The 19,922-nt window shown below is 46.2% G+C and overlaps 1 protein-coding gene across 1 annotated transcript; it reads left to right on the top strand.

Annotated features, from left to right (window-relative positions):
* The first annotated feature begins 238 nt into the window (after positions 1-238).
* Positions 239-2,828, top strand: LOC109749392 (bidirectional sugar transporter SWEET15). Its single transcript, XM_020308354.4, has 4 exons — positions 239-485; positions 961-997; positions 1,546-1,918; positions 2,009-2,828. The coding sequence occupies exons 1-4, from the start codon at positions 431-433 to the stop codon at positions 2,474-2,476; spliced, it is 933 nt and encodes a 310-aa protein (XP_020163943.1). The 5' UTR covers positions 239-430; the 3' UTR covers positions 2,477-2,828.
* Positions 2,829-19,922: the final 17,094 nt, after the last annotated feature.

Below are 19,922 nucleotides of genomic sequence, written 5' to 3'. Positions count from 1 at the left end.
TTTCTTGGCGTGCGAGAAACTGAGAAGGTGTGGTTCGACCGCACCGCTGCTGGCCAGCTGCAGCGGGCGTACGTACGCACGCTGGGCCGCTCGGTCGTTACACGTAGCCACGCCGCGGGGCAGGCTCATTAGTGTGCAATCATGGACCGGTCGACCCGGCGAGGCGGGCCACGCAACCGACCCCGTCCGTGTATCCACCGCTACCTTCTCGCTCTCGCGCTCTCCCTCCCCCCGCGCCGCGCCTCGCCTGCCTATATATAGAGGCTCTCCAAGAGCAAGTGTTCTCCAAGAGCCCAACGCAGCTGAGCTACCACAGCTCCCTTGCCCTCCTCGATCTATCTATCCATTGCATCCCACCGAGCAAAGAGGAGAAGGGTAGCAAATCTATTACCAGTCGGTTTGTGTGTTCGAGGAAGAAGAAGCTGGTAGCATGGCTTTCCTGAACATGGAGCAGCACACCTGGGCCTTCACCTTCGGTATCCTAGGTACTTACACGCATGCATCCATCCATCCATGGATCCATCCTACATTCTATGCGCAAGTGCTTCTGTTTCTTCTGCCCTTTCGGAAAGGATCATCACTGATCCCGGCTTGCTTACACGAGTTGGATCCATGGTCCTTGCCTTGCTCAACACACCCTTTGCTCTCCTTGTGTGCCTTGTTCAATCTCTTTCATTGAGCTAAGCTACCGTTTCTGTTCCGAATAAATGGAACTGCCAAACCAAGCTTTTGGCCTCTAATCAAGTGGTTACACCCCAGCAAAGAAAGGGGGCCAACATGCTTGTTGTGTGTACGTTCACGGAGACAAACAAACGTACACACAACTGATTTTCTTTCCTTGTTTCCTTTTTTTTACCGGACAGCATCCACCCTAGTTTTCTTGTTTTATTTATTCTCTTTTTTTTTTGCGTTGGTTGACACATAACTGGCCATCTATCATCTCCGTTCTTGGTTTTGCAGGCAACATCATCTCACTGATGGTCTTCCTTTCACCGCTGTAAGCATCCTCAACTTAACTGCACTCTCCTGTTCGGTCTTCAGAAAAATATACTGTAACCCTGCATACATATCTATGTAGATCCATGCATGTCCCTTGTCATGCGTGTATCTTTGTATATATTCAGACTAAAAAATACTAGGGAAAAAAGGACCACGGTACGTCGTACAACACACATGACACATGTCCGTGAATACATGACTGACGGAAACGGTCACTGTCATCTACACTGTTCTAGAATTTTCGCTTATATACCTGAGACAACATAACGCTGAATATTGCTACATTAATTACTATATATACATTACCAGTAGGGTAAAAAGTGATGAATGTCACTGTTAGGTAGGTGCGGTGCAGTGCAGTGTACTGCACATATCTCGGTTGTTAGTTAGTTTAGCTCCTCTGGTTACGCCAATGATTACTTACTTAATCTAGGTAGGCCCAGGTAAAAACAATTCTTATATGCTGGTCGATGCATGGTCATTATTAACTCTGACGAATCCCTTAAAAAAAATAACACTGACGAATCTCTGATGCGTGCTTTGCAGGCCGACGTTCTACCGTGTGTACCGCAAGAAGTCGACGGAGGGGTTCCAGTCGACGCCCTACCTGGTGACGCTCTTCAGCTGCCTGCTGTGGATGTACTACGCCTTCCTCAAGTCCGGCTCCGAGCTCCTCCTCACCATCAACGCCGTCGGCTGCGTCATCGAGAGCCTCTACATCGCCATGTACCTGGTCTACGCCCCCAAGAGCGCCAGGCTCCTCACCGCCAAGCTCTTCATTGGCCTCGACGTCGGCCTCTTCGGCCTCATCGCCCTCGTCACCATGCTGGCGTCGTACGGCCCCCTCCGCGTCCAGGTCGTCGGCTGGATCTGCGTCGCCGTCGCGCTCGGCGTCTTCGCCGCTCCCTTGAGCATCATCGTAAGGACCCATTCAATCTTACGGCTAGATCTATTTTAAGGTTTGTGGATTGAAGGGGTTAATTGATCTTGATTGTTTTCTTGCGTGCAGAGGCTTGTGATCCGGACCAAGAGCGTGGAGTTCATGCCCTTCTCGCTGTCCTTCTTCCTGGTCCTCAGCGCGGTCATCTGGTTCGCGTACGGCGCGCTCAAGAAGGACATCTTCGTGGCGATGCCCAACGTGCTGGGCTTCTTGTTCGGCGTGGCGCAGATGGCGCTCTACATGGCGTACCGGAACAAGAAGCCCGCCACCGTGGTACTGGTGCACGAGGAGATGAAGCTGCCGGAGCACGTCAAGGAGGTGGCCGGCGGCGCCAAGCCGCAGGGCGGCGCGCCGACCGAGGGGAGGATCAGCTGCGGCGCCGAGGTGCACCCCATTGACGTGCTCCCGGCGGTGGCTGTCGACGAGCAAGCCGCCGGAGCGGCCGACGAGGACGTGATCCGCGACGACCAGAACATGCTCAGGCCGGAGCAGCCGGTGGTCATCAAGCCTGACGTCGCCATTGTCGTCCAGGCGTAGATTAGGTTTATCAATCAGCCCCGTTATTAATTCAAGTAAGCCGGCGATAAGTGGGTACGCACAGCACACATGCGGGCCTTCCGGCGTGGCCGCGTACGTGGCTGGCCAGAAGCTGGAGCACTGTGTGGCTGCATCGGGTCCGCGCATGGCATGGCTGGCTGTGCATGCAGAGATCCAGCTTAGCTAGCCCGACCGACTGCATGCCATGTGTATGAAGGGAGACCAGGAGGGAGAGCGAGTGTGAGTGAGTGAGTGAGTGAGTGAGTGAGAGAGATGCATGCTACAGCAGCTTTGTACTGTATTATCAAACATTTTATCAGCCTGTCACATGCATTGGTTTCTTTTTAGTTTACTTTCTGTCATTGTCGATCCATGCATGCAGTCGCATAAATAATTTGGGGCCCATATTATTATTTGGAGCAGAAACTCTAGAAACAGTTCATGAGTGTGGTGTAAAGAAACCTTGGAAAGAAAGAGAGATGTCATAGTTAGGAGGAAGATACGGTGGTGAAAAATGTGTGTCATGGCCTCGATCGTCAGCCTTGCGTTCCTCTAACAGCACAGCTAGCGTGCTGGGTCAGGAACTATTCGAATGAAGGAAGCACAAGAGGCTGTGCGTGAGGATTCAACTATCTTCCAGGGTTTAATGATATCTTTGGCTCTTTGCCCCGAAAGAAGAAGCTGTAGCTAGCGGCTATGGTACGCGATTGACGACCTATGCGGAGTTACAGTACATGACAATGGCGATTTCATCACACAATTCACCTTTTAGCCTTTTAGGTTCAGTCACCGGTAGTCTGTCAAGACACTATTATTCTCGGTAATCGTGGTAGTCTGTCAACACACTATTATTCTCGGTAATCGTGGTGTTAAGATTAGACGGTTCTTACTACGCTAAGAAAAACACCTTGAATTCTAGGTTGGTGGTCAGTGTTTGACGAGAGATAACCTCTTTTTCATAATATATATTAATTAGGTTAATTATCCTTTTGCCCTCAGTGGCGTCCATGTATTCAGTTTACTCTCAGTTGCGAATCGTGCTCAGTTTTACCCCTAGTCCGTGGGCAACTACTATGACGAGGCCAAACGGCCAGATTTAAGTCCATTCCGTCTATTGGCATTAGTGGTTGTGGGTCCGGAGTTTACACGTAGGACCGCGTGGAAGTGGGTCCGGAGCTTACACGTGGGACCGCGCAACGACGGCAAATCATAGGGTTCGAACCGGGCACACCCGACGCCCATCTATCCCGTGCGCCGCCTAGCCGCCCTGCGGCGCCGCCACCAGTTGCGCTGCTGCGGCCGTCCTGCTCCACCGCTACCTGCTCCGCCCGCCACCTTCCTGCGATGCCACGGGTGGGGCGCTCATTCCGCCACTGCGCCCGCTACCTGCTCAATCCGCGGCGGGGCCTCCTTCCGTGCGCCCGGCCAGAGTGCTGATAGGTGGGGGGCTGGTGCACAAAGAGGAAGTAGGAGGGTGAACCCCAGGGTGAAATGGCGGGCGGCAGCGACCCCAGAGTATTTGACGAGGCAGGCATCGGGCCGGAGATCCGCCGCGTCCACGACTGGGTTCCCGAGGGGTAAGTCACGCCTCCTGTTTAGATTGAGCTTCCTTGTGCATTTCAACAGTCGTTTCGAGTTGGTTTGCGGTTGATTTTGCTATTGGTGTGCTGACTGCGTCTCTGTTTTTCATGGCTTAGGATGGAGTTGAACTTTGCTTTCTTGGTGCACATTAGAAGGGACCAGTACATCTTGAATGTAAAGAATAAGAAGAAATTCCACGGAGATTTTGATTATCTGTTGCCAATGGCTTAGAATTGGAGTTTGAGACAGTTTGGGGAGGTAATTTGCAGCCAATATCCTTGGGGTTTGCTTGATGAAGTGGAATACAAATACTACGATGGGGAAAATAAATGGGTGACAGTTAGTAATGATTAAGAGCTCGCTACCATGTTTGCTAAGCATAAGGAGAAAGAGGATTTTTCATGTGAGGCTGCAAATTGATGTGCTTGAGCGGGCATTTGGACCTACTTCCTGCTTGCTTGATTATTGCTTGGGAACTCGATTACAAGGGTGCGACTTGGCTAACCTAGTACTCGAGAGCTTGTAACTTAGTCTTCCTTCCCCAGGGGCTCCCCTTTATATACAGGTCGAGGCCCCGAGATTACAACAGAATCCGGGTCATACTATGACCCATGTCTTAGTCTATTTCCTACTTATCTTGTCCTGCAAGTAAGGAAAATTCCCTATAGCCTCCTTGTTGAACCGGCTCACCAGATACTGGGCCATAAGTCAGCCTCTTCTTTCAGTCGCCTCCTAGGCTTTGAATTTCAGTCATGCGGGCCACATAATGAGTCTGCTTATAAGCGCCACTGGATAACCAGGTCATATCCTAGCCGGGTCATACCGTGGGTTATAACCCCAACAATAACCATCTGCAAGATGTGTGCACAAATGTTTATGGCTAAAAATTCCCCTTGCTCTAAAATTGCAAGACTCCGAAAGGATCTTAGTTATTATCTGCTAGAAATCGGGGAAAGCTTGTATGCAGCGTGGTGGAGATACTCTAAACTCTTGAATCTTTTCCCTAATCACGGTTTTGCTGAATATGTTATACTTCATATATTCTATCATGGAATCAATGACGAATCTAAATCCATTCTTGATTTAAGTGCAGGAGGACACTTTATGGCTTTAATTCTGGAAGAAGGATCTATTTAGTATCTATATACGGAATACAAGTCCAGGGAGACGATGAATAGGTTTAAGCACCATCAAGAGGATTTCAATAGAGACATGAGGCGATGTATTCATCACAATGAAAATGTTATATCTTACCTATCTGATGAACTAGATGGTTTAGGTCATGCCGTGAAAATCTTGATAAACATTCTCGCATGATAGAAAATCAATGCTCGCAAATTTCTGAAACTCAATTTTTAATTCTTGCCCAACTTGAGAATGATAACCTTGTTTATTTTAACGAGATTGGTACTCGAAGTGGTAAAATGACAGAGGACCCAAATGGGCCTGAGTGGTATGAGAAAGAACAAGCATTGAAGAGGAAGGCAAGTCAGCAACAAACTCAAGAAGATGAAGAACTTCTCAACAATGACAAAGACCAGGAAGATGAAGGAAATATGCCCTAGAGGCAATAATAAAGTTGTTATTTTATATTTCCTTATTCAAGATAAAGGTTTATTATTCATGCTAGAATTGTATTGATCGGAAACTTAAATACATGTGTGAATACATAAACAAATATCGTGTCCCTAGTGAGCCTCTACTAGACTAGCTCGTTGATCAAAGATGGTTAAGGTTTCCTAACAATGGACATGTGTTGTCATTTGATAACATGATCACATCATTAGGAGAATGATGTGATGGACAAGACCCATCCGTTAGCTTAGCATAATGATCGTTCAGTTTATTGCTATTGCTTTCTTCATGTCAAATACATGTTCTTCGACTATGAGATTATGCAACTCCCGGATACCGGAGGAATACCTTGTGTGCTATCAAACGTCACAACGTAACTGAGTGATTATAAAGATGCTCTATAGGTATCTCCGAAGGTGCTTGTTGAGTTGGCATAGATCAAGATTAGGATTCGTCACTCCGAGTATCGGAGAGGTATCTCAGGGCCCTCTCGGTAATACACATCATAAGAAGCCTTGCAAGTAAAGTGACTAATGAGTTAGTTGCAAGATGATGTATTACGGAACGAGTAAACAGACTTGCCGGTAACGAGATTGAACTAGGTATATAGATAGCGACGATCGAATCTCGGGCAAGTAACATACCGATGGACAAAGGGAACTACGTATGTTGTCATAACGGTTCGACTGATAAAGATCTTCGTAGAATATGTAGGAGCCAATATGAGCATCCAGGTTCCGCTATTGGTTTTTGATCGGAGAGGTGTCTCAGTCATGTCTACATAGTTCTTGAACCCGTAGGGTCCGCACACTTAACGTTCGATGACGATATAATATTATATGAGTTATGTGATTTGGTGACCGAATGTTGTTAGGAGTCCCGGATGAGATCACAGACATGATGAGGAGTCTCGAAATGGTCGAGAAGTAAAGATTTATATATAGGACGATGGTATTTGGACACCGGAAGTGTTCCGGAGGGTATCAGGTACTTATCGGGTCACCGGAAGGTGTTTCGGGTACCCCCGACAATCCAACGGGCCATATGGGCCTGGTGAAGGAACACACAAGCCCACAAGGGGCTGGTGCGCCCTATAAGGCCATAAGAGGAGGAGAAGGAAAGGGGGGAAGGGAAAGGAAAGTGTGAATTAGGATTCCCACTTCCTTCCCTCACCCCCTCTTTCCTTCCCCTTCATGCATACATGGAAAGGGGGGGGGGGGGGCGCACGGCAAGGCAGGGCTCCTAGGGGGCGGCGACCAACCCTAGGGCACACCCTGGCTGCCTCCCCTCCCCCTCCCACCTATATATATGTGGAGGGGGCGCCCCTAGCACACCGCAGACTATTGCATAGCCGCGTGCGGCGCCCCCCCACTATTTACTCCCACGGTCATACTTCGTAGTGCTTAGGAGAAGCCCTGTGCGGATCACTTCACCATCACCGTCACCACGCCGTCATGCTGACGGAACTCATCTACTACCTTGACATCTTGCTGGATCAAGAAGGCGAGGGACGTCACCGAGCTGAACGTGTGTAGAACGCGGAGGTGCCGTGCGTTCGGTACTTGATCGGTTGAAGTGCGAAGAAGTTCGACTACATCAGCCGCGTTGAGAAACGCTTCCGCTTACGGTCTATGAGGGTACGTAGACACACTCTCCCCCTCGTTGCTATGCATCTCCATGGATAGATCATCGCGTGTGCGTAGAAATTTTTTGTTTTCCATGCTACGTCTCCCAACAGTGGCATCATGAGCCAGGTCTATGCGTAGATGATATGCACGAGTAGAACACAAATAGTTGTGGGCGGTGATAGTCATACTGCTTACCACCAACGTCTTATTTTGATTCGGCGGTATTGTGGGATGAAGCGGCCCGGACCAACCTTACATGTCCACGCACATGAGACCGGTTCCACCGACAGACATGCAACTAGTTTTACCTAAAGGTGGCTGGCGGGTGTCTGTTTCTCCTACTTTAGTTGAATCAAATTTGACTGCGGCCGGTCCTTGAAGAAGGTAAAAACAACAAACTTGAGAAACACTGCTACCTCTTGAGCTTGCGTTGGTTTTTCCCTTGAAGAGGAAAGGGTGATGCAGCAAAGTAGAGTAAGTATTTCCCTCAGTTTTGAGAACCAAGGTATCAATCCAGTAGGAGACAACGCGCAAGCCACCGAATACCTGGACAAACAAACACCAACTTGCACCCAACGGGTAAAGGGGTTGTCAATCCCTTCACGGTTATTTGCAACGTGAGATCTGATAGAGATAGATAAACGGCAAAGTAATGTTTTTGGTATTTTTGGTTTATGGAACGGAAAGTAAAATAATGCAAAGAAAGTAAATAGGAAACTAAAAATGTAGATTGGAAATTTATATGATGGAAAATAGACCTGGGGGGCATAGGTTTCACTAGAGGCTTCTCTCGAGATAGAAATTATTACGGTGGGTGAACAAATTACTGCTGAGCAATTGATAGAAAAGCGCAAAGTTATGACGATATCTAAGGCAATGATCATGAACATAGGCATAACGTCCGTGTCAAGTAGACCGAAACGATTCTGCATCTACTACTATTACTCCACACATCGACCGCTATCCAGCATGCATCTAGAGTATTAAGTTCATAAAGAACGGAGTAACGCCTTAAGCAAGATGACATGATGTAGAGGAATTAACTCAAGAAATATGATGAAAACCCCATCTTTTTATCCTCGATGGCAACAATACAATACGTGCCTTGCTGCCCCTACTGTCACTGGAAAAGGACACCGCAAGATTGAACCCAAAGCTAAGCACTTCTCCCATTGCAAGAAAAACCAATCTAGTTGGCCAAACCAAATTGATAGTTCGAAGAGAATTGCAAAGATATCAAATCATGCATATAAGAATTCAGAGAAGATTCAAATAATATTCATAGATAAGCTGATCATAAATCCACAATTCATCGGATCTCGGCAAACACACCGCAAAAGAGTATTACATCAAATAGATCTCCAAGAACATCGAGGAGAACTTTGTATTGAGAATCAAAGAGAGAGAAGAAGCCATCTAGCAACTAGCTATGGACCCGTAGGTCTGTGGTAAACTACTTACGCTTCATCAGAGAGGCAATGGTGTTGATGTAGAAGCCCTCTGTGATCGAATCCCCCTTCGGCAGGATGCCGGAAAAGGCCCAAGATGGGATCTCACGGGTACAGAAGGTTGCGGCGTGGAAAAGTGGTTTTGTGGCTCCCCTGAAAGTTTTTGGGGTATATGAGAATATATAGGAGGAAGATCTAGGTCAGGAGGTCACCGAGGGGCCCACCCCCTGGGCTCGCCCTCCACCCTTGTGGCCGCCTCATGGCTCTTCTGACTTGCACTCCAAGTCTCGTGGGTGTCTTCTGGTCCAAGAAAAATCATCGCGAAAGTTTTATTCCGTTTGGACTCCGTTTGGTATTCCTTTTCTACGAAACTCTAAAACAAGGAAAAAACAGGAACAGGCACTAGGCTCTAGGTTACTAGGTTAGTCCCAAAAATCATATAAAATAGCATATTAATGCATATAAAACATTCCAAACAGATAATATAATAGCATGGAATAATAAAAAATTATAGATACGTTGGAGATATATCAAACACCGTTGTGGTTTTGATGCGTAGGTAAGAACAGTTCTTGCTAGAAGCCCGTGGCAGCCACGTAAAACTTGCAACAACAAAGTAGAGGACGTCTAACTTGTTTTTGCAGGGCATGTTGTGATGTGATATGGTCAAGACATGATGTGATATACGTTATTGTATGAGATGATAATGTTTTGTAAAAGTTATGGGCAACCGGCAGGAGCCTTATGGTTGTCTCTTTATTGTATGAAATGCAAACGCCATGTAATTGCTTTACTTTATCACTATGCGTTAGCGATAGTTGCGGAAGCAATAGTTGGCGAGACGACCACGACGCAACGATGGAGATCAAGGTGTCGAGCCGGTGACAATGGAGATCATAACGATGCTTTGGAGATGGAGATCAAAAGCACAAGATGATGATGGCCATATCATGTCACATGTTTTGATTGCATGTGATGTTTATCTTTTATGCATCTTATTTTGCCTATTACGGCGGTAGAATTATAAGATGATCCCTTCACTAAATTTCAAGGTAAAATTGTTCTCCCTGATATGCACCGTTGCGACAGTTCGTCGTGTTGAGACACCACATGATGATCGGGTGTGATAGACTCTACGTTCAAATACGACGGGTGCAAGACAATTTTGCACATGCGGAATACTCGGGTTAAACTTGACGAGCCTGGCATGTACAGACATGGCCTCAGAACACTAGAGACCGAAAGGTCGAACGTGAATCATATAGTAGATATGATCAACATAGAGATGTTCACCATTGATGACTACTCCGTCTCACGTGATGATCAGACATGGTTTAGTTGCCTTGGATCATGTATCATTTAGATGACTTGAGGGATGTCTATCTAAGTGGGAGTTCTTAAGTAATTTGATTAACTAAACTTAATTTATCATGAACTTAGTCCTGATAGTATTTGCATATCTGTGTTGTAGATCAACAACTCGCGATATAGCTCCCTTATTTTTGATATGTTCCTAGAGAAAAATAAGTTGAAAGATGATAGTAGCAATGATGCGGACTGGGTCCGTGATCTGAGGATTATCCTCATTGCTGTACAGAAGAATTATGTGCTTGATGCACCGCTAGGTGACAGACCTGTTGCAGGAGCTGATGCAAACGTTATGAACGTTTGACAAGCTCGATATGATGACTACTTGATAGTTTAGTGCGCCATGCTTTACGGCTTAGAATTGGGGCTTCAAAGACGTTTTGAACGCCATGGAACATACGAGATGTTCCAAGAGCTGAAATTGGTATTTCAAACTTATGCCCGTGTCGAGAGGTATGAGACCTCTCACAAGTACTTTGCCTACAAGATGGAGGAGAATAGCTCAGCCAGTGAGCATGTGCTCAGAATGTCTGGGTACTACAATCGCTTGAATGAAATGGGAGTTAATCTTCCAGATAAGATAGTGATTGACAGAGTTCTCTAGTCACTATCACCAAGCTACTAGAACTTCGTGATAAACTATAATATGCAAGGGATGACGAAAACGATTCCCGAGCTCTTCGCGATGCTGAAATCGGCGAAGGTAGAAATCAAGAAAGAGCATAAAGTGTTGATGGTTGACAAGACCACTAGTTTCAAGTAAAATGGCAAGGGTAAGAAAGGGAACTTCAAGAAGAATGGCAAGCAAGTTACCATGAAGAAGCCCAAAGCTAGACCCAAGCCTGAAACTAAGTGCTTCTATTGCAAAGGAAATGGTCACTGGAAGCGGAACTGCCCCAAATACTTGGCAGATAAGAAGGATGGCAAAGTGAACACATGTATATATGATATACATGTTATTGATGTATAATTTAGTAGTGTTCATACCAACCCCTGGGTATTTGATAATTGTTCAGTTACTGTGATTAGTAACTCGAAACAGAAGTTGCAGAATGAACAGAGACTAGTTAAGAGCGAAGTGACGATGTGTGTTGGAAGTGATTCCAAGGTTGATACGATCACCATCGCACACTCCCTCTACCTTCGGGATTAGTGTTAAACCTAAAATAAATGCTATTTGGTGTTTGCGTTAAGCATGAATATGATTAGATCATGTTTATTGCAATACGGTTATTCATTTAAGACAGAGAATAATTGTTGTTCTGTTTACATGAATAAAACCTTCTATGGTCATACACCCAAGGTGAATGGTTTATTGAATCTCGATCATAGTGATACACATATTCATAATATTGATGCCAAAAGATGCAAAGTTAATAATGATAGTGCACATACTTGTGGCACTGCTGTTTAGGTCATATTGGTGTCAAGCGCACGAAGAAACTCCATGCAGATGGGATTTTGGAATCACTTGATTATGAACCATTTGATACTTGCGAACCATGCCTCATGGGCAAGATGACTAAAACTCCGTTCTCCGGAACAACGGAGCGAGCTAATGACTTAATGGAAATAATACATACCGATCTATGCGGTCCGATGATTGTTGAGGCTCGCGGCGGGTATCGTTATTTTCTGACCTTCACAGATGATTTGAGCAGTTATGGGTATATCTACTTAATGAAATACAAGTCTGAAATATTTGAAAAGTTCAAAGAAGTTTAGAGTGAAGTGGAGAATCATCATAACAAGAAAATAAAGTTTCTACGATCTGATCGCGGAGGCGAATATTTGAGTTACGAGTTTGGCCTTCATTTAAAACAATTTGGAATAGTTTCACAACTCACGCCACCTGGAACACCACAGCGCAATGGTGTGTCCGAACATCGTAACCGTACTTTATTAGACATGGTGCGATCTATGATGTCTCTTACCGATTTACCACTATCGTTTTGGGGTTATGCATTAGAGACAGCTGCATTCACGTTAAATAGGGCACCGTCTAAATCCGTTGAGGTGATACTGTATGAACTGTGGTTTGTCAAGAAACCTAAGCTGTCATGTCCTAAGTTTGGGGTTGCGACACTTATGTCAAAAGGCTTCAGCCTGATAAGCTCGAACCCAAATCGGAGAAGTGCGTCTTCATAGGATATCCAAAGGAAACAATTAGGTACACCTTCTACCACAGATCCGAAGGAAAGATCTTTGTTGCCAAGAATGGAACCTTTCTAGAGAAGGAGTTTCTCTCAAAAGAAGTGAGTGGGAGGAAAGTAAAACTTGATGAGGTAATTGTACCTTCGCTCGAATTGGAAAGTAGCACATCAGGGAAACCTGTTCCCGTGATGCCTACACCAACTAGAGAGGAAGCTAATGATGATGATCATGAAACTTCAGATCAAGTTACTACTGGACCTTGTAGGTCGAACAAAGCATGATCCGCACCATAGTGGTACGGTAATCCTATCCTGGAAGTCATGTTACTAGACCATGGCGAACCTACGAACTGTGAAGAAGCTATGATGAGCCCAGATTTCGACAGATGGCTTGAGGCCATGAAATCTGAGATAGGATCCATGTATGAGAATAAAGTGTTGTAACATCCCAAATTTTCAATTTGGAATGTTATACATAGGTCATCATATGCATATCATATTTTATTTGCATTTTTATTTTGATCCTAAAAATCCTGAGCAACTCAAGGACCCACGGAGAGAGGTGGGGATTTCATTATTTTCATATTTGATTTTTTCTCAAATATTGAAAAGAGGATCATTTTGGTTTCAATTATTTTTCTCTTCGAAATATTTCAAATATAAAAAAAATAAAAGAGAGGAGATAATATGACTACTCCAAAATAAAAGAAATATTGGAGGAAAAATGTTAAAATCAAATAAATATTTTATTTTGGATATTTATTGCTATTTTATTCGAATTTGAAAAAAATATGCATTTTTTTTCAAAATTGCATTTTTGGGCCAAGAAAATGTTCACTTTGTTCTAAATATTTTATTTAGACGGTGAAAATTCTTTTTGGCATTTTAAGACTTTTTTTATATTTATTTAGGATTTTTCCTTTCGGCGGAATTTAATTTTAAAAAAAGTTTCTCGGACCGCACTAGGCCGTAGGCCCAGCCGGCCCGCTGCACCGCCGCCTTCCCCGCCGAGCGCCGCCGTGCCCGTGGTGGACTCCGCCCGGAGTCCGGCTCCGAGCCGCCCCGTCGCCCCCTGCCCCAAGCCACCCTCGGGCACCTTTAAAACTCGAGCCGCCGCCCTCATTCCCCACACCGCCCCGCACCACCACCACCGCCGCCGCAGCCTGCCACCGCCGCCGCACAACCGCCGCCCCGCGCCGACGCCGCCGCCTCGCCGAGCCACACGCGCGCCGGAGCCGCCGCCCCCGCCCGCCGGATCGCGCCGTACCACCGCCGCCGTTGACCTCGTCATCACCGCCGGTTTTTTTTCGGTTTAGGTATAAATCGTTTGATTTTTTAAAAAAACCCTAGATCCGTTTCGGTATTTTTATTAGATCGGTTTTTCTCGGTTTAGTTTTATTTTACCAATGTTCGTTCGTTTAGATCTGTTAACGAACGAATTCGTTCGTTAGTCTCTGTTAGCGGACGTTCATCCGATATATTTTTCTTTTTCTGTTTTATTTTCGCCAGGGACCTATCCGCAATTATTTTTATCGCAGATTAGCCCCTGATTTTCAAACCCTCGCAACTTTTCAACCGTTCGTCCAAATTTAGTGAAACCAACGCCGAAATCTTCGTCTCGAACCCGTCTTTCTGGTTAATCAACTTGAACATGGTTTTGACCAATTTAAAATTTGGTTTCAAGCAGATTTTTTTTCGAAGTTTTTTTTATCGTAGTTTCAGTTCCGTAGCTTCAATTCGATTGATTCTTTTTGCAAATCGAAGTTCTTCAGTTGAACTTTAAGTTTGGACTTTCTCATCTGAGTTTTACCCTTGCATCTATGCTTGAGTGCTTATGTATGCTATTGTTTGTTTGCGATAGAATTCCCGTAGTGCGAAGCGTGCTACTACGAGTCTCTAGGTGTAACGCCCACGATGCGGCTATATCTCCCACGTGTCGAGGCACGACTTAGAGGCATAACCGCATTGTAGGTATTGTCGCAAGAAGGGTCATCTTCGCACAATCCCATGTAATGAACAAGAATGGGATAACGAGAATTGGCTTACAATCGCCACTTCACACAATACATAATTAATTAATACATCATCCAAAATCCACACATAGACCGACTACGGTCAAATCCAAATGAAAATAAGATAACCCCAAATGATAGATCCCCGATCGTCCCAACTGGGCTCCACTACTGATCATCAGGAAAAGAAACATAGTAACGACCACGTTCCTCGTCGAACTCCCACTTGAGCTCGGTTACGTCATCTGCACTGACATCGTCGGCACCTGCAACTGTTTTGGTGGAATCTGTGAGTCACGAGGACTCAGCAATCTCACACCCGCGAGATCAAGACTATTTAAGCTTATAGGAAAGGATGGGGTAATGAGGTGGAGCTGCAGCAAGCACTAAGCATATATGATGGCTAACATACACAAAAGAGAGCGAGAAGAGAAGCAACGCAACGGTCGCGAAGCTAGAAATGATCAAGAAGTGATCCTGAAACTACTTACGTTCATGCATAACTCAAACCGTGTTCACTTCCCGGACTCCGCCGAAAAGAGACCGTCACGGCTACACACACGGTTGATGTATTTTAATTAAGTCAAGTGTCAAGTTCTCTACAACCGAACATTAACAAATTCCCATCTGCCACATAACCGCGGGCACGACTTTCGAAAGATAATACCCTGCAGGGGTGTCCCAACTTAGCCCATTATAAGCTCTCACGGTCAACGAAGGATAAACCTTCTCCCGGGAAGACCGGATCAGTCTCGGAATCCCAGTTTACAAGACATTTCGACAATGGTAAAACAAGACCAGCAAAGCCGCCCGAATGTGCCGACAAATCCCGGTAGGACCTGCACATATCTCGTTCTCAGGGCACACCGGATTGAGCTTCCGATAGGCGAGCCCAGAGTTGCCCCTGGTGGCCACCGGCGACTGACAGGTTGGACCAATACTCAGAGGAGCACTGGCCCGGGGGTTTAAAATAAAGATGACCCTCGGGCTCGCGACAACCCAAGGGAAAAAGGCTTAGGTAGGCAAATGTAAAACCAAGGTTGGGCCTTGCTGGAGGAGTTTTATTCAAAGCAAACTGTCAAGGGGGTCCCATAAATCACCCAACCACGTAAGGAACGCAAACTCAAGGAACATAACACCGGTTTGACGGAAACTAGGGCGGCAAGAGTGGAACAAAACACCAGGCATAAGGCCGAGCCTTCCACCCTTTACCAAATATATAGATGCATTAATTAAATCAGAGATATTGTGATATGCCAAAAATATCCATGTTCCAACATGGAACAAACTTCAACTTCACCTGCAACTAGCAACGCTATAAGAAGGGCTGAGCAAAAGCGGTAACTTAGCCAAACAACGGTTTGCTAGGAAAGGATGGTTAGAGGCTTGACATGGCAATATGGGAGGCATGATATAGCAAGTGGTAGGTAGCGCAACATAGCAATAGAACGAACAACTAGCAAAGCAAAGATAGAAGTGATTTCGAGGGTATGGTCATCTTGCCTGCAAGGTTCTCAGAGTTGTCGAAAGCTTGATCCTCGTAAGTGTACTCAACCGGTTCCTCATTCACGAACTCGTCTCCCAGCTCTACCCACAACAAGAACACAGGCAATGGAACCACAATCAATCATGGGAAATGCACAAACAACATGATGCAATACATGCATGATATGCGAGATGTGATATGCGATGCATATGCGTGCTCCAGAAGAAAAAGGATGAAAAAGGCAGCAACTTGGAAAACCAAGTATGCCACTGGAAAGATGAGATGATTTCGGTCGAAATCGATATAAAGATCACCGGAAACGGATGCACGGTTTGCAAATGGCAAGCAAAACAAGAATGACACGATTCTGCGATTAACAGCAGGATAGCACTAAGAATACATCAATTAACTATACTACAGTACCCCAACATAACAACAAAGCATATGGCAGTAATCTACAGGAGATTCTTGACAAAATATGAACACTGAGCTACGGCTAGATCACACCATAACAGGTTCAAACAAACATGGCAAAAGTGCAAAAGATATCAGCTTCACAGACTTGGTGAAAATACTGAACATGGCTGAAACAGCATCAGGTAGCACTGTTCAGAGTAAGCAAAACATATGCTACAGGAACTTAACATAGCAAAACAAGGCATGGCATGAATCTACTAAATGCATAAAACAAAAGTACCTTACTGACCATGAGCCAAAAAGGATCAGAAGATATGATGGCACCCATGTAAACATAGCAAGTTTTGTTAACAGGTTTCACACTTCGCAGAAAACAGAGCATGTCATTAACAGAATTATGAAGGCATCTTTGTTAGCTTGATTCACTCATCACAAAGCAATGCATGACAAAACAAGCATACCTGCAGCAAGATGGCATGTTTATGAAGCTAACCATGGCAAGAGCAAGTTCATAGCATGTATGGATCAACTACAACAACCTTGGCAAAATTGAATATCATGTTCACAATCTCCCAGGAATATTTTATAGCAAAAGTAGAGCAAGATTAAGACATGCTATGGCCCTCCATAATTGCAAAAGGGGCATGGATGGATAGAGAATAACCATATGTACAAAACATCCTTACTGAACATACTCAAAAGAAGCATGGATCTCACTGTAGACACATGGATACATGGCATCAAAATAACAGCAGTACAAGACTTAGCAAAAACCTAAGTCCCTGAAAACAGAAACATCACGAAGCCTAGTTTGCATGCTTGTGCTAGTCACCACCTAGATCACAAAAATACATGGCATACACCCCTGTAAAGATGGCATAGCATAGATAAAAACACCTGTAGGGCTCATGCTCATAAGATGCACACATCAAATATAACAAAAATAACAAAACACCAAGTTCTGATAAGTGACAGCAGTAAACATCATATAGCACTCTTGCACCAGAGATTTGAGCATCAAGATGGACTCAAACGAGCATGGCACAATGAAACAAAATGAAGAGCATCTTGTGACGAACATTTCGAGATATCATGCATGGAAAACGGAGCAGTATGCAATGAGATATGATGTGATGAACATAAGCACATTATGCAATAATATACGGGACTTAGCAAAAAAACGAGGGGGGAAAGTCAACCTAGGGGAATCTGGATCTGGCGCGCGGATCGAGGATGGCCGGGGCAGTCGCCGGAGCTTTAGAGGACAGGGAGACGGCGGCCGGCGTTCAGAGGGAGACGGCGAGGGAGAGGGGGCGGCGCTCGGGCGCGGAGCACGGGGCCTGCGGGCGGAGGAGCACGGGGCCGCGGGGTCGGCGACGTCCTCGGGCGCGGGGAGGCAGCGCGCCGGCGTCGGAGGCGGACGACAACGCGGAGGGGCGCAGGGCGGCGGGAGGCCGGGCGGCGGCGACGCGGACCGGGAGGCGCGAGTTCCAGGCGGCGGGGAGAGGCGCGCGCGGGCCGGGAGGGCCCGATCCGGGCCCCGGCGGGCCGCGACGCAGGGACGGCGGCGGCGCCCACGTGGCACGGTCCGGTTGGCTTGGGGCGGCGGCGGAAATCTGTCCGGCGCGGGGGCGGACGTGTCCGGCGCGCGGAGGAAGGAGGCTAGGGTTAGGGTGGAATCACCCGCGAATTTCGGGGGAGGGGTGTTTATATAGGCATAGGGAGCTAGGAGAGTCCAAATGAGGTGCGGTTTTCACTGACACGATCGTGATTGAACGACCGAGAGCATGGAGGTGACTTAGATGGGTTATTGGACTGTTAGGAGGTTTTTTTGCTGCAACACACAAAAGGCCTTTGCGGTTACCCGGTTAACCGTTGGAGCGTCAAACGACCTCCAAATGGAACGAAACTTGACAGGTGGTCTACCGGTGGTGTACCAAGGCCACTTGGCAAACTTCGGTCCATTCTGAGAATGTTTACCACCCGCTCACGAAAAGAAACAAGAGGGGCGCGCCGGTGCATGTGGGAGTGCCGGATTGCAAAACGGACAACGGGGAAAATGCTCGGATGCATGAGACAAACACGTATGCAAATGAGATGCACATGATGACATGATATGAGATGCATGACATGAAAAAAATGCAAAACGAAAGACAAAAACCGACCACGAAGGGAATATCATAACACATAGCCAAAAATGGCAAGAGTTGGAGTTACAAATATGGAAAGTTACATCCGGGGTGTTACAACACTCCACCACTACGAGAGGATCTCGTCCCGAGATCTAGGACTGAAAGAACTCCGGATATTTGGAAAGGAGGTGGTCCTCGCGTTCCCATGTGGCTTCTCGGTCGGAATGGTCCGACCACTTCACTTTCAGGAATTTGATTGACTTGTTGCGAGTCTTGCGCTCAGTTTCTTCAAGAATAGCAACGGGGTGCTCATGATAAGACATATCTTCTTGGAGGTCAATCTCTTCGAAGTTGATGGTGCACTCAGGAGTCTTGAAGCACTTGCGAAGCTGTGACACGTGGAACACATCGTGCACGTTCGCGAAGTTGGAGGGAAGCTCAAGTTGATAGGCGAGGTCGCCTCTTTTGCCAATGATCTTGAAAGGACCCACGTATCTAGGGGCAAGCTTCCCTTTGATACCGAAGCGACGAGTGCCTTTCATTGGAGAGACGCAGAGGTAGACATGGTCTCCGATCTCGAAAACCAAGTCACGATGCTTGCTATCATAGTAACTCTTCTGGCGCGATTGCGCGGCTTTGAGATTTTCACGGATGACTTTACACATTTCTTCAGCCTCTGTGATTAAGTCATTGCCAAGAAGTTGGCGTTCACCAGTCTCTGACCAATTGAGAGGAGTATGGCACTTTGTGCCATATAGAATCTCGAATGGGGCCTTGCCCGAACTCGCTTGGAAGCTGTTGTTGTAGGAGAATTCGGCATATGGAAGACAATCTTCCCACTTCATGCCAAAGGAAATGACACAAGCCCTGAGCATATCTTCAAGGATTTGATTGACTCGTTCGACTTGGCCACTAGTTTGAGGATGGAAAGCTGTGCTGAAGCGAATGTTGGTGCCCATGGCCTTCTGGAAGGAGTCCCAGAACTTAGAAGTGAAGATGCTTCCACGATCTGAAGATATCAATTGTGGAATGCCGTGCAAGGAGACAATCCTGGAGGTGTATAGCTTTGCCAACTGAGCTGCTGTGATAGATTCTTTGATTGGAAGGAAATGAGCCACTTTTGTAAGCTTGTCGATGACAACGAAGATAGCATCATTTCCGCGCTTGGACTTGGGAAATCCAGTCACGAAGTCCATTTCGATATGATCAAACTTCCATTATGGGATAGCAAGAGGTTGGAGGAGACCAGCTGGTCGTTGGTGTTCTGGTTTCACCCTTCGACAGACATCACATTCGTTCACGAATTGAGCGATTTCTCGCTTCATTCGAGTCCACCAATAGGACTCCTTGTGGTCATGGTACATCTTCGTACTTCCAGGGTGAATGGAAAGAAGAGAATTGTGTGCCTCGTTCATAATGGCTTTCCTTAGATCACCTTTAGGAACCACAATCCAGTCCTCAAAGAATAAAGTGTCTCTGTCATCCATGCGGTAGCACTTGTATTTGGAAAGACCCTTGTCAATACCACATTTTACCTTCTTCACCATGGTATCCAGGAGTTGTGCCTCACGAATTTGATCTTCCAAAGTAGGAGAGACTAGGAGGTTGGCAAGAAAGCCTTGAGGAACAACTTGGAGATTGAGTTT

This window comes from Aegilops tauschii, chromosome 7 (genome assembly GCF_002575655.3).
Source record: "Aegilops tauschii subsp. strangulata cultivar AL8/78 chromosome 7, Aet v6.0, whole genome shotgun sequence".
Classification (NCBI taxonomy): domain Eukaryota; kingdom Viridiplantae; phylum Streptophyta; class Magnoliopsida; order Poales; family Poaceae; genus Aegilops; species Aegilops tauschii.
The sequence above is the reverse complement of the archived record's forward strand: the minus strand, read 5'-3'. Positions and strand labels throughout refer to the sequence as shown.